Raw genomic sequence first — 16,853 nt, 5'->3', positions numbered from 1 at the left:
TGCCATCCCCCAAGAGCTGGGAAGCCTGCTGGGTCCTCTGGGAGAGCAGGAAGTACTCTGCTATGCTAAGCAATTTTTCCAACTTCCCTGCCCCCATTCTGAGAAGAGGTCATTACATGGCCAAGGTTGGACTCAACATCATGATTGTCCTGCTTACTGAATATAACACTACCCCAGGGTGAGCTATACACCTGTAAACTGACAATGAATATACATGAAAATGAATTACATTTCCTTATTTTTATTTATTAGAGTTTCACTAAGTTTCCCATGCTGATCTTGACTCTCTCTGTAACCCAGACTGGTCTTGGACTTGTGCTCCCCTGCTTCAGCCTCCTGACAAGCTGTGATTATAGGTGTGCACCTCCAGGTCTAGCTCTAGAGTCTCAGTTCTGTGGAATGCAAAAGTTTGAGTGATTGGGCTCCAAAGTGACGTGAATTCAGGATGAAGAGTTATGGCGCTAGAAGGATGGCTTGTGCTTAAGATGGCCTGCTGCTTTTGCAGAGGGCTCTCTTGGACTCCTAGAAACCACTTGTCAATTTGCAACAGTCTTTCACTGCAGTTTCAGGGTATCCTGTACCCTCTCCTGGTCTCTGAGGGCACTACAGGTCTGTAGTACACATACATGTTGTAGTGGTTTGAATAGGAATGGTCCCCATAGACTCATGTGTTTTAACACTTGACCCATAGGGAGTGCCACTACAGGAGGTGTGGCCTTGTTGGAGTGGGTATGGCCTTGTTAGAGGAAGTGTGCTCTTATGAGGTCTCAGAAGGTCAAGTCACAGGGGCTGGGGAGAGTGCTCAACTCTTAAGATCATTAACCGTTCTTCCAGAGGTCCTGAGTTCAAATCCCAGCTACCACATGATGACTCACAACCATCTGTAATGGGATCTGATGCCCTCTTCTGGTGTGTCTGAAGACAGCTACAGTGTACATATATATAATAAATAAATAAATCTTTTAAAAAACTTTAAAAGATTTGTTTATTTATTTATTTTGTGTATATGAGTACATTGTCGCTGTCGTCAGACATACCAGAAGAGGGCATCAGATCCCATTACAGATGGTTGTGAGTCATTATGTGGTTGCTGGGATTTGAACTCAGAACCTTTGGAGAGCAGTCAGTGCTCTTAACTGCTAAGCTATCTCTCTAGCCCCCAAATAAATAATACTTTTTTTTTGTGACAGGGTTTTTCTGTGTAGCCCTGGCTGTCCTGGAACTCACTCTGTAGACCAGGCTGGCCTCGAACTCAGAGATCCGCCTGCCTCTGCCTCCTGAGTTTAAAGGTGTGTGCCACCACGCCCGGCAAATAAATAATTCTTAAGAAAAGAAAAGAGGGTCAAACCACCTTTTTTTTAAAGGTTTATTTATTATTATATGTAAGTACACTGTAGCTGACTTCAGATGCACCAGAAGAGGGCCACAACTCTCATTACGTCCCATGTGGTTGCTGGGATTTGAACTCAGGTCCTTTGGTAGAACAGTCAGTGTTCTTACCCATCGATCCATCTCACCAGCCCCACTTTTTTTTTCTTGTTACCTGTGGATCAAGATGTAGAACTCAGGGTCAGAGAGATGCCTTACCGGTTACCAGGAATGGATGCTCTTTCAGAGGTGCTGAGTTCAATTCTCAGCAACACATGTTGACTCACAACCATCTATAATGTGATTAGTGCCCTTTTTTGGCATGCAGGTATACATGCAGATAGAGCACACACACATATGTGTGTGTGCACGAACAGAAATAATATACATGGGGCCTAGCAAACACAGAAGTGGATGCTCACAGTCAGCTATTGGATGGATCACAGGGCTCCCAATGGAGGAGCTAGAGAAAGTAGCCAAGGAGCTAAAGGGATCTGCAACCCTATAGGTGGAACATTATGAACTATCCAGTACCCCGGAGCTCTTGACTCTAGCTGCATATGTATCAAAAGATGGCCTAGTCGGCCATCACTGGAAAGAGAGGCCCATTGGACACGCAAACTGTATATGCCCCAGTACAGGGGAACGCCAGGGCCAAAAAAAAAAAAAATGGGAATGAGTGGGTAGGGAAGTGGGGGGGAGGGTATGGGGGACTTTTGGGATAGCATTGGAAATGTAATTGAGGAAAATATGTAATTAAAAAAAAAAAGAAATAATATACATTTTTTTTGTTTGTTTTTGTTTTTCGAGACAGGGTTTCTCTGTATAGCCCTGGCTGTCCTGGAACTCACTTTGTGGACCAGGCTGGCCTCAAACTCAGAAATCCACCTGCCTCTGTCTCCCGAGTGCTGGGTTAAAGGCGTGTGTCACCACGCCCAGCAATATACATATTTTATATATAAAAAGAAATCTTTTTTAAAAAGGCATATAGAACTCTCAGCCTCTTTTCCTTCACCATGTCTGTCTTCATGCTGCCATGTTTCCCACCATGATGACAATGGACTGAACCTCTGAAACTGTAAGCCAGCCCCAGTGTTTCCTTATAAGAGTTGCCATGGTCATGGTGTCTCTTCACAGCAATAGAAACCCTAACTAAGACACACACATTTAGACAAAATACTCATACATTTAAAATAAAAATAAATAGCAAGTAGTGGTGACATACACCTTTAGTCCTAGCACTAGGGAGGCAGAGGCAGGTAGATTTCTAAGTTCAAGGCCAGCCTGGTCTACAGAGTGAGTTCCAGGGTAGCCAGAATCACACAGAGAAACCATGTCCTGAAAACCAAAATAATAATGACAATAATATAAATGGTTGAGATATTGTTATTATCACACTAAAGACAATTTAAGTTTTTCTGTATCCCAGAGAAAAATCTGTCAACTTCTATCCATGTCCACTCTCAACATAAGTTGACAGAAATCATTTAAGCCTATGAAGGATGCATCAGGCTTTTACAATGTGTATTTCTCAAAAATGTTCTGGGAAGCCAATAACAATCTGGTAAGGTCTGGTGACTCCTGAGATCTCTCACAGGGCCCTGTTGGTATTACCTTACAGCCTGGCTTCCTCTCAGCCTTGGATGTACCTCTGTCAGCCTGGCTTCCCCTCAGCCGGGGGGATACCTCTATCTAGCTAGCCTTGTCACAGGAACCACCCTGAGTACACTTCAGATTCGCTTGGGATGGGCAGTTGTCCAGATGCTAGTGGTTGTGAATCCTGGAGTGAGCAACTCAACAAGAGGAAAGGGGCTGAAGGGATGGTGCTTCAGCAGTCATGAGCACCTCCTACTTTTCCACAGGGCTAGAGATTTGGTCCCCCGTGTTCAGTTAGCCTGGCTCACAACCACCTGTAATTCCAGCTCCAGTGGATCCCATGTCCTCGTCTGACCATCACGGACACTGTATACACATGGAACATGTACATAAGTAAAAATAATAAAAGAATTAAAGTGAAGAGATGAATGAAAACAGCAAAGACTAGACCAAATGACTCATGGGAGCCCAGAACAGGGTGGAGTCAACCAGAGAAGGAAGAAAGCAAGTGCTGAATGGGGATATTTTATTCCGTGCTTACCAAAGCTTCTATGTGGGGCTGTGGACGAAGACTGTAGAGACTACCCAGAGTCTGACCTAGGGAGAGGCCAACTCGGATACCCCTATGTGCGCTCCCAGAAGCTAAGGACATTGAGGTAAGATCTTCCAAGTGGGGAGAGGATGACAAGGACATATAGGGTACTTGGCAGGTTTGTGCTAAGAAGGAACATATTTCTCAGTCAAAATTTAAACCTCTAAAAACTTCCCACATTATATTATTGAATGAATAGTTGATTGGCTGTGTTTGTGTGTGTATGTATGTATGTATGTATGTATGTATGTACGTATGTATGTATGTATAAGTAAGTGTACGTGGGGATTCAGCTCTTTACTGCTACCACATGGGTTCCAGGGATTGAACGCAGGTCATTAGATTTGATGGCAAGGGTCTTAACATGCTAATATATCTCGCCAGATCCAAGAGATTTTATACTGTCCTTCAGCACTGTCCTTCAGTTCTTTTTGTTTTTTTGTTTTTTGTTTTGTTTTGTTTTTGGTTTTTCGAGACAGGGTTTCTCTGTGTAGCCCTGGCTGTCCTGGAACTCACTCTGTAGACCAGGCTGGCCTTGAACTCAGAAATCCACCTGCCTCTGCCTCCCAAGTGCTGGGTTTAAAGGCGTATGCCACCACAGCCCGGCTCCTTCGGTTCTTTAGGTCATTATTTTTTGGGGTAGGGGGACAAACAAATTCTCACTATGTATCACAGATTGGCCTAGACCCCACAAGCCTTCCCCCTTCCCGTCCTCCATGTCCTGGGGTTGCAGGCGTGTCTCACCAATTGCAGCTGGACTTGTTTTGTGTGTTTCCTTTTGAGAGGTTTCGGTCGGGTCGGGTGCTTTTGCTGCAGATGCCACTGTCAGGATGGGCTGTCAGGGCAGAATGGCTTTTGGAGACCAGGAAAGGAAAATACTGAGGAAGCAAAACTTTACAAAGCAGCACTCTTTCTTGTGTACCCTCTAACCACACCATCCTGTGGGCTGTCACTTGGTCCTCCTGCCAATCTGGAGAACTTGGCAGGGCTGGGTCACCACCTCCCTCAGGGCTAACAGGATTTCTAGGCTGACATGATGACCCAGCTGATACAGAGTGGAGTGCCGAGAACCTCCTGTGACAGGATGAAGGATCTGTGTGTCCCTGGCCCTTGTCAAGGTAGCAAGCAGCAGGAACCTGAACTATTTAACTATGTGTCATAAAGTCTGGAAATAAGATGAAAGCATGGGGCATCCCATCTTCTCTAGGTTGGAAAGCTTTGCTTCTTTTATAACCCCCCTCCCCAATGCCATGGGGCCATGGGATAAAAGAGTCTCCTTGCTGACCTCTATTCCAGCTTCAGGGAGCCTGAGGACATGAATGCTGAAGGAGAAGGGACTGATCTAATCTTTCACTATAGGGACAGAGAGTCTGAGTCAGGGAATAAATGAAGTCCCTCCCCCCTCTGGTCTAGGTCTCCCTAACTTTAGCTCCCTCTGCACAGACAGAAAGACATGGCCTGGAAACAGACACCACTCTTGCTTTTGGTCTACATGGTCACAACAGGCAGTGGCCGGGACAGAACAGACCTACTCAACGTTTGCATGGATGCCAAACACCATAAGACAAAGCCGGGCCCCGAGGACAAGCTGCATGACCAGGTTCTGTGGGAGTGTGGTCCTGATGGGAGGGTGATAGAGGGCAGGGTGGGGTTAGTGAGCAGCCAGACACACCCACACCCTGAGCTCTTGTTGGCAGAGATGGCTTGGTGGAAAGTAGTGAGGTGATTTTCTGAGGGCTGTCCCCAGAAGAGGACACAGTGGTGGCAATGAAGCAGTTGATCATTAGAAGCCTCTAATTAGAGGCCACGTGAGGTCATGTGATGATAATCTCTATCTCTCTCAAATAAGGGCCCGTGGAAGCACAGGGACTCACTCTCACAGGTTAGACACACCTGATTTTTTTTTTTTTTTTTTTTTGAGAGCATTGGTGTTTTGCCTACATATGTGTTGGATCCTCTGGAACTGGAGTTACAGACAGTTGTGAGCTGCCATGTGGGTGCTGGGATCGAACCCAGGAACAGCCAGTGCTCTTAACCACTGAGCCATCTTCCCAGCTTCCAACATGACTAGCTTTTATGGTAGGGTTCAGGTAGGATTGTGGACAGATCCTCTAGAAATTGGAGGGTGCAAGACCACCAAAGAGATGGTATCTACCCTCTATTCCTCAAGAGTGCCAGATGCAGAAGTGGGAAGGCCCTCTGTGAGGACAGCAGTTCACATGGTCTATAAGCATTTATGCCAGCAGACAGAAGCTCAGTGTAGCCTTTTTGTCACAGATGTGTTTAGATCCCCTTTCATGTTCTGGAAAAAAAATCATAGGTTAAAAACAAAAACCTGGCCAGGTGAGGTGGCACATACCTTTAAACCCAACACTCAGGAGGCAGAGGCAAGATCTCTGTGTTCAAAGCCAGCCTAGTCTACAAATTGAGTTCTAGGCCAGCCAGGGGTACAGAGTAAGACCCTGCCTCAAAAACAAGCAAGCAACAAAGCAAAACCCATTTGTAATTATTTATTTCATTGTATAACAGTTCATTTTATTATTGATTGCTATCAGGACTGATATATATATATATATATATATATATATATATATATATATATATATATATATATATATATATATATCGTATGTGTGTGTATATATATGTATATGTATATATATGGTATTGAACATAGGGCTGGAGAGATGGCTTAGCAGTCACTAGCACTTACTGCTGCTGCAGAAGACCTGAGTTCAGTTTCCAGTATGTACATGGCAGCTCATAACTACCTATGAGGTACCATACCTACCAGGTCTAGAAGGGTTGATACCCTCTTCTGGTACATACATTCATGTACACACATAAATCTTTTAAAATAGTAAAAAAAAAAAATGAAAATAAGAACATAGACTATGATGTTTGAGCTTTATTACATGTGTTTTTCTATCTGTATATGTGTGACACACACACACACACACACACATGCTTAATCATGTGAACACACATATGTGCCATATAGTACATGCGTGGAGGTCAGAGGAGAACTTTCAGGAGTCAGTTCTTTCTACCATGTAGGTCTGGGGTTGAACTCAGGTCATCAGGCTTGCTGGCCAGTGCCATTCTTCACTCACTGAGCCATCTTGTTGGCCTGGTTTTGTTGTTGTTGTTTTGTTTGTGAACAATGAAGCCAGTGGTGGTGCACGCCTTTGATCCCAGCACTCAGAAGGCAGAGGCAGGTGGATCTCTGAGTTTGAGGCCAGCCTGGTCTACAGAGTTCCAGGACAGATAGCCAGGGCTACACAGAGAACTCCTGTCTCTAAAATATAAAATGAAATAAAAGAGTAAGTGAACAAATGGAGCGACTGGTACCCCATGTAGACTAGCTATCAGGCTGCTGCCGAACTCACAGTCAGCTGCTTCTGTTTCTCAACTGCACTGCAGTCACGGGATTAAAGGTGTGTGTGTTCCATGTCATGCCTGGCTTATTTTGGAGTGGCATTTTTTTAAAAAAGATTTATTTATTCAATTTATGTATATGAGTATACTGTAGCTGTCTTCAGACACACCAGAAGAGGGCATCAGATCCCATTGTAGATTTTTGTGAGCCACCATGTGGTTGCTAGGACTTGAACTCAGGACCTCTGGAAGACCAGTCTTAACCGCTGAGCCATCTCTCCAGCCCTATTTTAGAGTTTTAAAAGATTATTTCTTTCTTTGTTTTTTGTTTGTTTGTTTGTTTTTTGGAGACAGGGTCTTACACAGCCCAAGCTGATTTTGAAGGATGTGACTAAGGTGACCTTGAATTCCTGATTCTCTTGCCTCTACATTTTTCCCCCAGTGCTGGTTTTGTAAGCATGTGCCGCCATGATGGGTATGCTTCATTTGTTTTTGAGATAGAGTCTCATCAATGCTATCTGGGCTGCTCTTGGATTCATGATCCTCCTCCATCCTCGGTCTCCTGAATTCTGGGATTACAAGGCATGTTGCCAACATGCCCAGCTGAAAAGAGTTTTTATAAAGTGTGAGAGATGCTTCATAAATGAGCTATTATCCCGAAAACAAGGCTCCTCTAGCTTCTTTCTTATACTGTGATGAGTATAAGAGTAGTCCTATACGCTAGAGATGGAACTTCTGGGGGTCTAGGATAGAGGGGCCTTTGTGGTAAGTGTTCAACAGAAAAGCCTGTGTGAGGCAGGGAAGAAGTGAGGACCAGGTGAAGCAAGGCTGGAAGGTGACATGCGGGACAGAGTAGGGTAGAGGGACTCAGCCCTGTGTCTTTCCCAACTAGTGTAGTCCATGGAAGAAAAATGCCTGTTGCTCAGTCAACACCAGCCAGGAGCTACACAAGGCTGACTCCCGTCTGTACTTCAACTGGGATCACTGTGGCAAGATGGAGCCTGCCTGTAAGAGTCACTTCATCCAAGACTCCTGCCTGTATGAGTGCTCCCCCAACCTTGGGCCTTGGATCCAGCAAGTATGGGTGCTTCCTTCACATGCTTCAGAAAGGCTAACTAACCTTAGGCTCAGTCTCTTTAGCTGCCAACATTTCCTTTACCTAGGTGGACCAGAGTTGGCGTAAAGAGCGTTTCCTGGATGTGCCCTTATGCAAAGAGGACTGTCACCAGTGGTGGGAAGCCTGTCGTACCTCCTTTACCTGCAAGAGAGACTGGCATAAAGGCTGGGACTGGTCCTCAGGTAAGGACCTCTGGGTAGCGAGATGAATGTAGGGTTTGGAAAGGGGGAGATTAAAGATGTTTGGGGTGACCAGAGGTGAGGTTTGACCCTAGGTCTAAATGTCTGTGCCCACTATGATTCTGCCTGCAGGCATTAACAAGTGCCCAAACACAGCACCCTGTCACACGTTTGAGTACTACTTCCCGACACCAGCCAGCCTTTGCGAGGGTCTCTGGAGTCACTCCTACAAGGTCAGCAACTACAGCAGAGGGAGTGGCCGCTGCATCCAGATGTGGTTTGACTCAACCCAGGGCAATCCGAATGAGGACGTGGTGAAGTTTTATGCTTCCTTTATGACATCTGGGACTGTGCCCCATGCAGCAGTACTTCTTGTGCCCAGCCTGGCCCCAGTGCTGTCATTATGGCTCCCTGGCTGAGAGGTCAGTCTTCCTCTCTAGATTTCTCCTCTATCTACCCTTGGTCTGGTTCAACTCTTCAAAGAATAAGGAAGTCTTGAGCCTGCTTCCACCCCTCTCCTCTGTCATCCAGTTCCTGATCCATGTTGGGGGTTGGGGTTTCTACAATCATTTTCAATAAATCTATGACACATCTGGGCCTAATGAATTATTGTCACTGTGAGCTTGTGAGTGGGTGGGGACAGATCCTTTCCAGTCAGAGTAAATAGTGTTTCAAAACTCACCATCACTATACAAATGTTCATTGTAAGTTCCCTCCTCCTAGAAGGTGGATGAACCGAGCGTCTGTGCTTCAGTAGCCTGTAGGAATCTAGTTGCTTCTCAAATAACAGGAAGATCCAGGATTTTTAAATTATATCATTCTCAAGCATTATCCCATCATGGGCTGAGAACATAACTCAGTTGGAAGAGTGCTTGCCTGGAGAGCTTGAGTCCAACAAAAACAAAAATACATCTCAGGGGGCTGGAGAGATGGCTCAGTGGTTAAGGCCACTGACTGCTCTTCCAGAGGTTCTGAGTTCAATTCTCAGCAACCACATGGTGGCTCACAACCATCTGTAATGGGATCTGATGTGTCTGAAGACAGCTACATTGTGCTCATATACATTAAATAAATAAATAAAATAATTAAAAAAAAAAACAAAAACAAAACACATTCCCTATTCCCATCATGTGTCTGCTTAGCTCTGTTCTCAGCTTACAAAGGGGAAGCTGGAAACGGGAGTCCAGCAGAGATTCTGGAGAAAGGGGTAAAAATTCACACTGCCTACTATGATATAGATTGACTGGGTTGGGGTCCCTTGGACGAGGATAGTCCATTAGGAAGTCAATCTGGAAGATACAGAAGAAACAAAAGCTTGCATTTCGCCCAGTGCTGTATCCTACTGATGAAGCCAAAGAAACTATTAGTGGCTTCCCAGAGGCAGAAGCACCCTCTAGCCTTCGGCTAAATTGTATTTGTGTTTATTCTGAGTGTGTGCCTAGGTGTGTGGGCTGCATGGATGACTTGGCACAGGTGTGGAAGTCAGAGGACAACATGCAGGAGCTCTCTCCTTCCACCACATGGGTCCCTGGGGTTCAACTCAAAGTCTTCAAACTTGGCAAAAGCGCCTTTACCTGTTAAGCCATCTCACCCCAATGACACAGTCTTTAGCATCGCCGTCCTCTCAGGAAGCTGTAAATATATTGATTTTGGAGGGTCGTGACAGCTTTTCTCCAACTCGTTCTCCTTTCTTTCTTTGAGGCCACATCTCTTATGTAGTCTTGGATGGGCTGGAAGTCTAGACCAAGGAAGCTGGCTTACAACTAGGTAGAGTTCCATTTGCTTCTGCCTCCTGTGGGTCGGGAATACAGGCATAGGAAAGTAAGACCCCACTGCACACCCCCGGGATCTGGGGTGGGCGTCCTCCATTCCCGGCGGGAGGAGCTGGGTACAGATTGGAGGATGTTACTTTATTTAAGCCCTGGCAGGACCAGGAGAAACAGGTAGGTGGGTGGAGGATCTCTGTTTTTGTATTTATCTGTTCTGGAAGGTCCCTACAGACCCGTCACGTCCCAGGCTTTGTTCTAGATGGGTTAAGCCAATGCAAATTGGCTTATCCTCTAAACAGAGGGAAACTCCTCAGGGTTGACCCCAGGCTCGGTCAACAGGTTCAATTTACCAGAGCGAAAGTTCTCTCCCAGGTTAAAGGGATGCTCCTGACAGACTCTAGGAGTTGGTGGTTGTAGGCAAGCGGCTAGAGGCCTGCGCCTTTAAGGAGCCAGGGGGCAGAGGGGCGGGGCAGGAAGAGAAATCCTTGGAGACGCCACCACCATCCAGGTCTTTTTTTAGGGGGGAAATAGGGCGGGCCAAAGCCCTGTTTGGGTTCCGCCCCGTCTTCTCCCGCCGGGTCCCCTTTTCCGCCCCAGGGGTCGGTGGATGGGAGGTCTTAGCAGCCAGAGTCTTAGGAGCTCCCTGCTCGCACCTGGCCCACGGAAGCGCAAGTTTGTTGATTTGGAGGGAGTAGCCGGAGCGGGGGCGGTGCTAATAATACCCGTTCAGTCCCCAGTCGCGCTTTACAGTTTACACAGCTGTCACCTTCGTTACTCCTTAATTAATAATAAAAATAGCCGCCGTCCCGGAGCGCACGCTGCATGCCAGGCCCTGAGCTTTACAGGCAGAGCCCCAATGAGCCCGCCCTCGTAACGTTACCCCAGTTATCGAAAGCGAGAAGCTCGGGCGCACTGAAGAGCCAAGGCTGTCCCGAGGTCACTCTGCGGGCGTGCGGCGGAGACCGGGACGCGGGCGGACGAGGCGGGGCGCGGGCGGGGCGGAAGGCGCGGGGTGCGCGGTGGCGGCGGATGGCCATCTTAAGTGGCCGCGGGGAGTCCAGGGAGGCTTCCCCGGGCTAGGAGTCAACCCGAGTCGCCCTAGAGGTGGGGCCTGCGTTCGGTAGTTGAGGCTCTGAGACTTGAGGGAACTTTTTTTCTAGGTAGTCGAGGGGGTCCTCCTGGTCTGGGACTGCAAAACCTGGGCCTGCGGGTGTGGGGCGTGGTGCCAGGCAATTTGGTGGAGATGGGGGAAGGGTTTTGCCAGGCTGGAGGGCCTGCGGGGACCGGTGCGTGAAAGGCACCTCGAGCGCGCGCGTATGTGTGGGGTGGGGTATCGGATCTCTTTGGGATCTTGTGGGATGTGTCAGGAATCGTTTTGGGGGGTTCAGGTCTGAAGGGGCCTCTGACCTTATAGGAGTTACGAGAACTTGTTCTCTTGGATGTTGTAGTAGTTGTGGATGTCTATCCTGGAGCCTTGCTTTCCGAACCTTGATCCCGCAAGGCTGTGGGGGTGCCGAGTAGAAGAGATGTGTGTAGTAGAATCAGATTTGCATAGGGATTAGGGGTCATCTCATTGCGAATCGTTGGAAGGATTGAATTCACCAGCGAGAACTTGGACTCACAAGTTGTCCCGGAGCGGGTACCGGGGAACTGGATCTTCTTGAGGTGGGGGGACAAAATAATTGTGGGACTTGGGAGGTGCTGGTCTTGCGGGTCCTGTAGGGCTGTCGGAGCATCGTCCTTGCCGAGAGAGGCTGGGGGCAGGGGCGGCCCGGGCTCTGGGCCGAGTGGAGGGGGAGGGGACCGGCCAGCTCCTAGCTCCGTTCCCGCCCCTCCCCCGCCGCCTCTGAACAAACTTTTCTTTCTCTTCAAGTTGAGGCCGGCGCTGCGGGCGGCGGCGGCTGCGCGGAGATCCAGGCGGTTGGCGCGGCCAAGCGTGGAACCCACATACTGGGTTCTCTCGGGCTGGTGGATCCTTAGTCCCGGGACCCGGGCCCAACCTCGACTTCAAGCTTCCCCGGGCGGATGGCGCGGAGCGGCAGGCATCGGCGGCGCTGAGCCCTGCGTGGGCCATGGCCTCAGTGTGTGGGACACCGAGTCCCGGGGGTGCGCTAGGCAGCCCGGCCCCAGCCTGGTATCACCGTGACCTGAGCCGCGCTGCTGCGGAGGAGCTCCTGGCTCGGGCGGGCCGCGATGGCAGCTTCCTGGTGCGAGATAGCGAGAGCGTGGCGGGGGCCTTCGCACTCTGCGTCCTGTGAGTAGGGCGGGCACACGCCGAGTGTTCCTTGGTTGTGGTGGCAATCGTGGTAGTGGGGTGACTGTAGCTGGTGGGGCTGCAGCCCTGTCTCCAGGGGAGACCTTGACTTTATCGCTGGGTGGAGGAAGGATACAGGGGAGCACTTCCTGCTGTGCCTGGAGCACTTTCTGAGGCCCGAGGCCAGAGTTCTGAAGCTCAGGGTGGGTGTGATGGCAAGAAACAGTGGCAGACGGCGGTAGACCAGCTTAGACTTTCTCCCAGATGTACAGGGAAAGGATGCATGCTCCACATGAGTGCAGTTCGTTTTAAAGCACTGCAGTAGGGGGCAGAGAGACCAGTGTTTGGACGCCTGGGCAATTCTGCGACTATATATGATTGTAGGGTGGAGTTGAATAGTGTGTGTTGGGAGGAAGACTTGGGGGAGGCAACAGGGTGAAGCTGTGTGGGACAGAACCTTCATTTTTTTTTCCTTTCTTTTTCTTCCTTTCTTTTAAGATTTATTTTCTGTACACTGTAGCTGTACAGATGGTTGCAAGCCTTCATGTGGGTGTTGGGAATTGAATTTAGGACTTCTGCTCGCTCTGGTCAACTCTACTCACTCAGGCCGGCAGATTTATTATAAATCAGTACACTGTAGCTGTCTTCAGGCACCAGAAGAGGGCATCAGATCTCTTGACGGGTAGTTGTGAGCCACCATGTGGTTGCTGGGATTTGAACTCAGGACCTTTGAAAGAGCAGTCAGTGCTCTTACCTGCTGAGCCATCTTGCCAGCCCTCAGAACCTTCATTTCATGAGTCAATGAGTGAGTCTCTCTTGGCTCTAGATTGAGCTCTGGTTATCTGGCCGTGGATGAGTGCTGAGCCTAAAGCTAGACTTGGCAGTCTTCTGAGTGGGCCAGGTTCTGTGACTGCCCCTGGCAGCTGTGTGTGGTAATGGTTTGTAGTGTTCTTTCTGACCTCTACTCCCTGCCCCACAGTTCCACACTAAGTGGGCCCCTGTGAGAAGCATTAGGGGCTTGCGTTTAGATTTAGTGAAAATACTCTTAAACAACCCATTTCCTGTCCCATCTTTCTCCTTCTTCTGACACCTTTGGGAACAATTTTGATTGTTACTCTTGGGATGGGGCTGTGGGCATTTGGTGGAGAGGAGACAAAGATATTGCTACATATTTGTCATACCTAAGATGACAAAGGATTTGGTGGTTCCAAAGGCTAGTAGTAGTGTTGACAGTGAGAACGCTGGCCAAGACAGTTGACCTGCTGAGTGAGGGGTTCTGGGAACCTCTCGGCTTCTGCAACAAGTCGGAGGTCCACCTAGTGTGGAGAGACTAAAGCCAGACATCTTAATGTCCATAAAAAATCCCAAGACTCTGCCTCCTAGCTACCTCTAAACAGATCCCTTAATTAGGGAGGGGACAGGGCAGGTGCTGGATCAGCTGCTGAGTGGGAGGGGGACAGCTGAGGCTTTCTCTGGGTAAGGAACTATTGTCCAGTGAAGAGAGATCCTGGTTCCATTGTCAGGAGGAGTGTGTGTGTGTGTGTGTGTGTGTGTGTGTGTGTTTATAGGGAGGCAGATTTCAGCTCTCAGGAGCCTGGCAGAAGGGATCAGAAGTGGCTGGTTTCTTAGGTTTCCCAAACACATGCTTACGTATACACACATCACAGTACACAAAGAACATTCAAGACACACCCCTACCCTGACAGACAAACTTGCTTCTGCTCTCGTACTCGATACCAGCCAGCCCTACCTTTTGTTTGTTCTGTATCCTTGGGCAAATGATTTTTTTCCTTCCTGAGCCCCAGTTTTCTCATCTGGAAATATTAATGTATCTGCTGTACAGTATGAATATGAAACGAGCTATGTGGAATGCATAGCACAGTCAGGGTTTGGTGACTGGGATGTTCTTGTTGTCATCAATACAGATCCAGATACCACAAAATGATGTACCCTGAGTCAGGTGGGGCTAGCTTTAGGGAGAAAATGACCTTGTGGTGTTTGGTCCTCTCTGGAGCCAACACCCACTTCTGCCCAGCATAGACAAGAGACCACAGTGCCTATTTGAGGTGTGGAGGCCAAGGGAGCCTTCCATCCCCCACTTAGTGTGTGTCTGGCTCAGCTGTCACCTGCTCAGCTGCTGCTGCCATCTGTCAGCACCCCTCTTGGCTTGGGGTTCCTAGAGGCTGAGTCTCCCATCAGGATCCCCTTTGGGTCATTCCAGTTTCCTGATGCTTGAGGAGAGAAAGCATAGCCCCCCCCACAATCCTCTGTAAAAATACCCCTGGACGCACCCAACTCCAGTGGAGTGAGACACCAACATAAACACAGACAGAGTCTCAGGCGTGTGTTAGCACATTGCCCATGCATGCAAATAGGAGCTAACCAGTCTTCTGAGGGCTTTTACTCTGGCGGGGGGCCCAGACTGGTACCACAGCCCAGAGGGGCTGTTTAGACAGCTGTAGAGGCCACAAAAGAGCTGCCTGTTGCCCTGTGGTGGGTGTAGAGTCTCTGTAGGTCTGGGACTGGGGAGGGAAGCCTGGTTATTTCTGTTCTTGTTGTCAATACTAAGAGGGTGGAAGTTGACTGGCCCCATCATTAACCCTCTATAGCCTGGTCAAGTGGTTTTAGAAAATCCAAGATGAGGGCCCTGTGGCTGAGCCTGATGGCAGGCATCAGTAAGAAGAAGACTGTAGCTTAGGGTTGACAAGTTCTGGTCTCTTCTTTGCCACTAGGTATCAAAAGCACGTGCACACCTACCGCATTCTGCCAGATGGAGAGGATTTCCTGGCTGTGCAGGTAGGTGCTCAGACCTGTGACCTCTAATTTTGGTTTAGCCTCAGGCTTGTCGACCTGCTGGCTGACTCTCCCATCCTTGTTGGTTCAGACCTCACAGGGTGTTCCTGTGCGTCGCTTCCAGACCCTGGGTGAGCTTATAGGCCTATATGCCCAGCCCAACCAGGGTCTTGTTTGTGCCCTGCTGCTGCCTGTAGAGGGGGAGAGAGAGCCAGACCCACCAGATGACCGAGATGCCTCAGGTATTGCTCATCTTTTAGCATGAAAAAAAAAATTCCCTTCCTTGGGCTGGGAAGATGGCTCAGTGGGTAGAGCACCTGCTTTCATTAAATGCCAGGAGCAGGGTGGGGTTCAGGTCCTCACTCAGAACCCAGCTAAAAGCTGGGTGGGTGTGGTGGCCTCGAGCAGGGGATCCCTTAGTATATAAATCAGGAAAAGTGTGATGGAGGAAGCCAGTTATCAGTCTCGAGCCTAGACACACATGCACACACACACAAACACACATACACACATATGCATGCACGCACATGTATTCACACATGCGTAACACATATACATACATACATGCATGCATGCATAGTATATGCATATGCAAAGAGGAAAAGAAAATCCCTTCCTTGCCAGTTCTTTGACTCCTTGTCTTTTCCCATCCCCTCTTCCCAGGCCTGCCTGTCCTGAAGTTCCATTTTCTTGTAACCACAATGCCCACTCTATACCCTCTGTGCTCGGAAGTCTCTGATGGCTATGGCATATCCCTGTCACATAACAATGAGTTCACCCTGCTGTCCCACTGTTCCCTATCCACAGATGTGGAGGACGAGAAGCCCCCACTACCCCCGCGCTCTGGCTCTACCAGCATTTCTGCCCCTGTGGGGCCCAGCAGCCCCCTGCCGACTCCCGAGACTCCCACAACTCCAGCAGCTGAGAGGTGAGACCCTCCCAGCCTCCTCTACTGAGCAGGAAGTTCCTTCTCTGAGACTTGTTTCCCCAGCTGAGTGATCATCTAAGCCCCCTTCCTAGGGACCCCCATCTCAAATCAGCCCCAGGGAGAGATTATCTGGCATGTTCTATTCTGCTTGCCTCCAGTACTTGATGTGCTGGGTAGAGTAGGGTGCTTTGACAGTCAGCAGGACCTCCCCTGATTCTTCATCTCTCCTGGAAGCACTCCTAATGGACTCAGCACTGTGTCACATGAGTATCTGAAGGGCAGCTACGGGCTGGACCTGGAGGCTGTACGAGGTGGAGCCAGCAACTTGCCACATCTCACCAGAACCCTTGTCACCTCGTGCCGAAGGCTACACAGGTACTAGGGATGGCTGAGCCTGTGGGCCCCATTCAGGTGTCAGACCTTGAACAGGAAGCCATCCACTGTGTCCTGACTTCCTCCAGTGTACCCTGTTCCTATGCTGAAGGCCACAGAGAGTGTTACACTCTGTGCCATCTGAACCCACTGTCTCCCCTAGCGAGGTGGACAAGGTCCTGTCAGGCTTGGAGATCCTGTCGAAGGTGTTTGACCAGCAGAGCTCGCCCATGGTGACCCGCCTTTTACAGCAGCAGGTGGGACTGTAGGGAGGCCTCCAGGAGGTGGGACATACCTTGGAGCTGTGTGTGGGGTTTCTGCTTAAGAACCTTGTGTACCACCCTTATTTCTCGCCGGCAGAGCTTACCACAGACTGGAGAGCAGGAGCTGGAGAGCCTTGTGCTGAAGCTATCTGTGTTAAAGGACTTCCTGTCAGGCATCCAGAAGAAGGTGGATGGACCTGCCCTTACATGCCCTGCAGGGACTAATCCCAGCATCCGAGGTGCC

At 49.0% G+C, this 16,853-nt stretch overlaps 2 protein-coding genes and 1 long non-coding RNA gene across 11 annotated transcripts in view; 2 read left to right on the top strand and 1 right to left on the bottom strand.

Moving 5' to 3' along the window:
• Positions 1-8,836, top strand: part of Folr2 (folate receptor 2 (fetal)) — a 17,203-nt gene extending 8,367 nt beyond the window's left edge. The window contains exons 1-5 of one of the 3 annotated variants that reach the window (NM_001303231.1): positions 3,493-3,620; positions 5,004-5,156; positions 7,827-8,012; positions 8,098-8,233; positions 8,363-8,836. In NM_001303231.1, coding sequence (NP_001290160.1) covers positions 5,010-5,156; positions 7,827-8,012; positions 8,098-8,233; positions 8,363-8,649 — 756 coding nt within the window. In that variant the 5' untranslated portion in view covers positions 3,493-3,620; positions 5,004-5,009 and the 3' untranslated portion in view covers positions 8,650-8,836. Of the gene's footprint in view, positions 1-3,492; positions 3,621-4,999; positions 5,157-7,826; positions 8,013-8,097; positions 8,234-8,362 lie in introns of those variants that run through there. The other 2 variants (NM_008035.2, NM_001303239.1) reach the window with 2 other exon arrangements.
• Positions 8,140-12,566, bottom strand: Gm10602. Of its 3 annotated transcripts, none has more exons than XR_003946663.1 (2): positions 11,407-12,566; positions 8,140-10,022 (listed from the first exon to the last, which is right to left on the bottom strand). It is a non-coding gene; the product is annotated as a predicted gene 10602 (long non-coding RNA). The 3 variants fall into 3 exon arrangements; XR_869846.3 differs by lacking the exon at positions 11,407-12,566 and adding an exon at positions 10,653-11,009 and having other exon boundaries at positions 9,801-10,022; XR_003946662.1 differs by lacking the exon at positions 11,407-12,566 and adding an exon at positions 10,350-10,557 and having other exon boundaries at positions 9,801-10,022.
• Inppl1 (inositol polyphosphate phosphatase-like 1) overlaps positions 10,598-16,853 on the top strand; it is a 15,595-nt gene continuing 9,339 nt past the window's right edge. Inside the window, exons 1-8 of one of the 5 annotated variants that reach the window (NM_010567.2) lie at positions 10,598-10,935; positions 11,873-12,253; positions 14,986-15,049; positions 15,138-15,288; positions 15,854-15,974; positions 16,209-16,349; positions 16,510-16,603; positions 16,707-16,796. In NM_010567.2, coding sequence (NP_034697.2) covers positions 12,072-12,253; positions 14,986-15,049; positions 15,138-15,288; positions 15,854-15,974; positions 16,209-16,349; positions 16,510-16,603; positions 16,707-16,796 — 843 coding nt within the window. In that variant the 5' untranslated portion in view covers positions 10,598-10,935; positions 11,873-12,071. Of the gene's footprint in view, positions 10,936-10,999; positions 11,160-11,869; positions 12,254-14,985; positions 15,050-15,137; positions 15,289-15,853; positions 15,975-16,208; positions 16,350-16,509; positions 16,604-16,706; positions 16,797-16,853 lie in introns of those variants that run through there. The other 4 variants (NM_001122739.1, XM_011241682.3, XM_030242165.1 and 1 more) reach the window with 4 other exon arrangements.

Source organism: Mus musculus, chromosome 7 (assembly GCF_000001635.26).
Source record: "Mus musculus strain C57BL/6J chromosome 7, GRCm38.p6 C57BL/6J".
Taxonomy (NCBI): domain Eukaryota; kingdom Metazoa; phylum Chordata; class Mammalia; order Rodentia; family Muridae; genus Mus; species Mus musculus.
The sequence above is the reverse complement of the archived record's forward strand: the minus strand, read 5'-3'. Positions and strand labels throughout refer to the sequence as shown.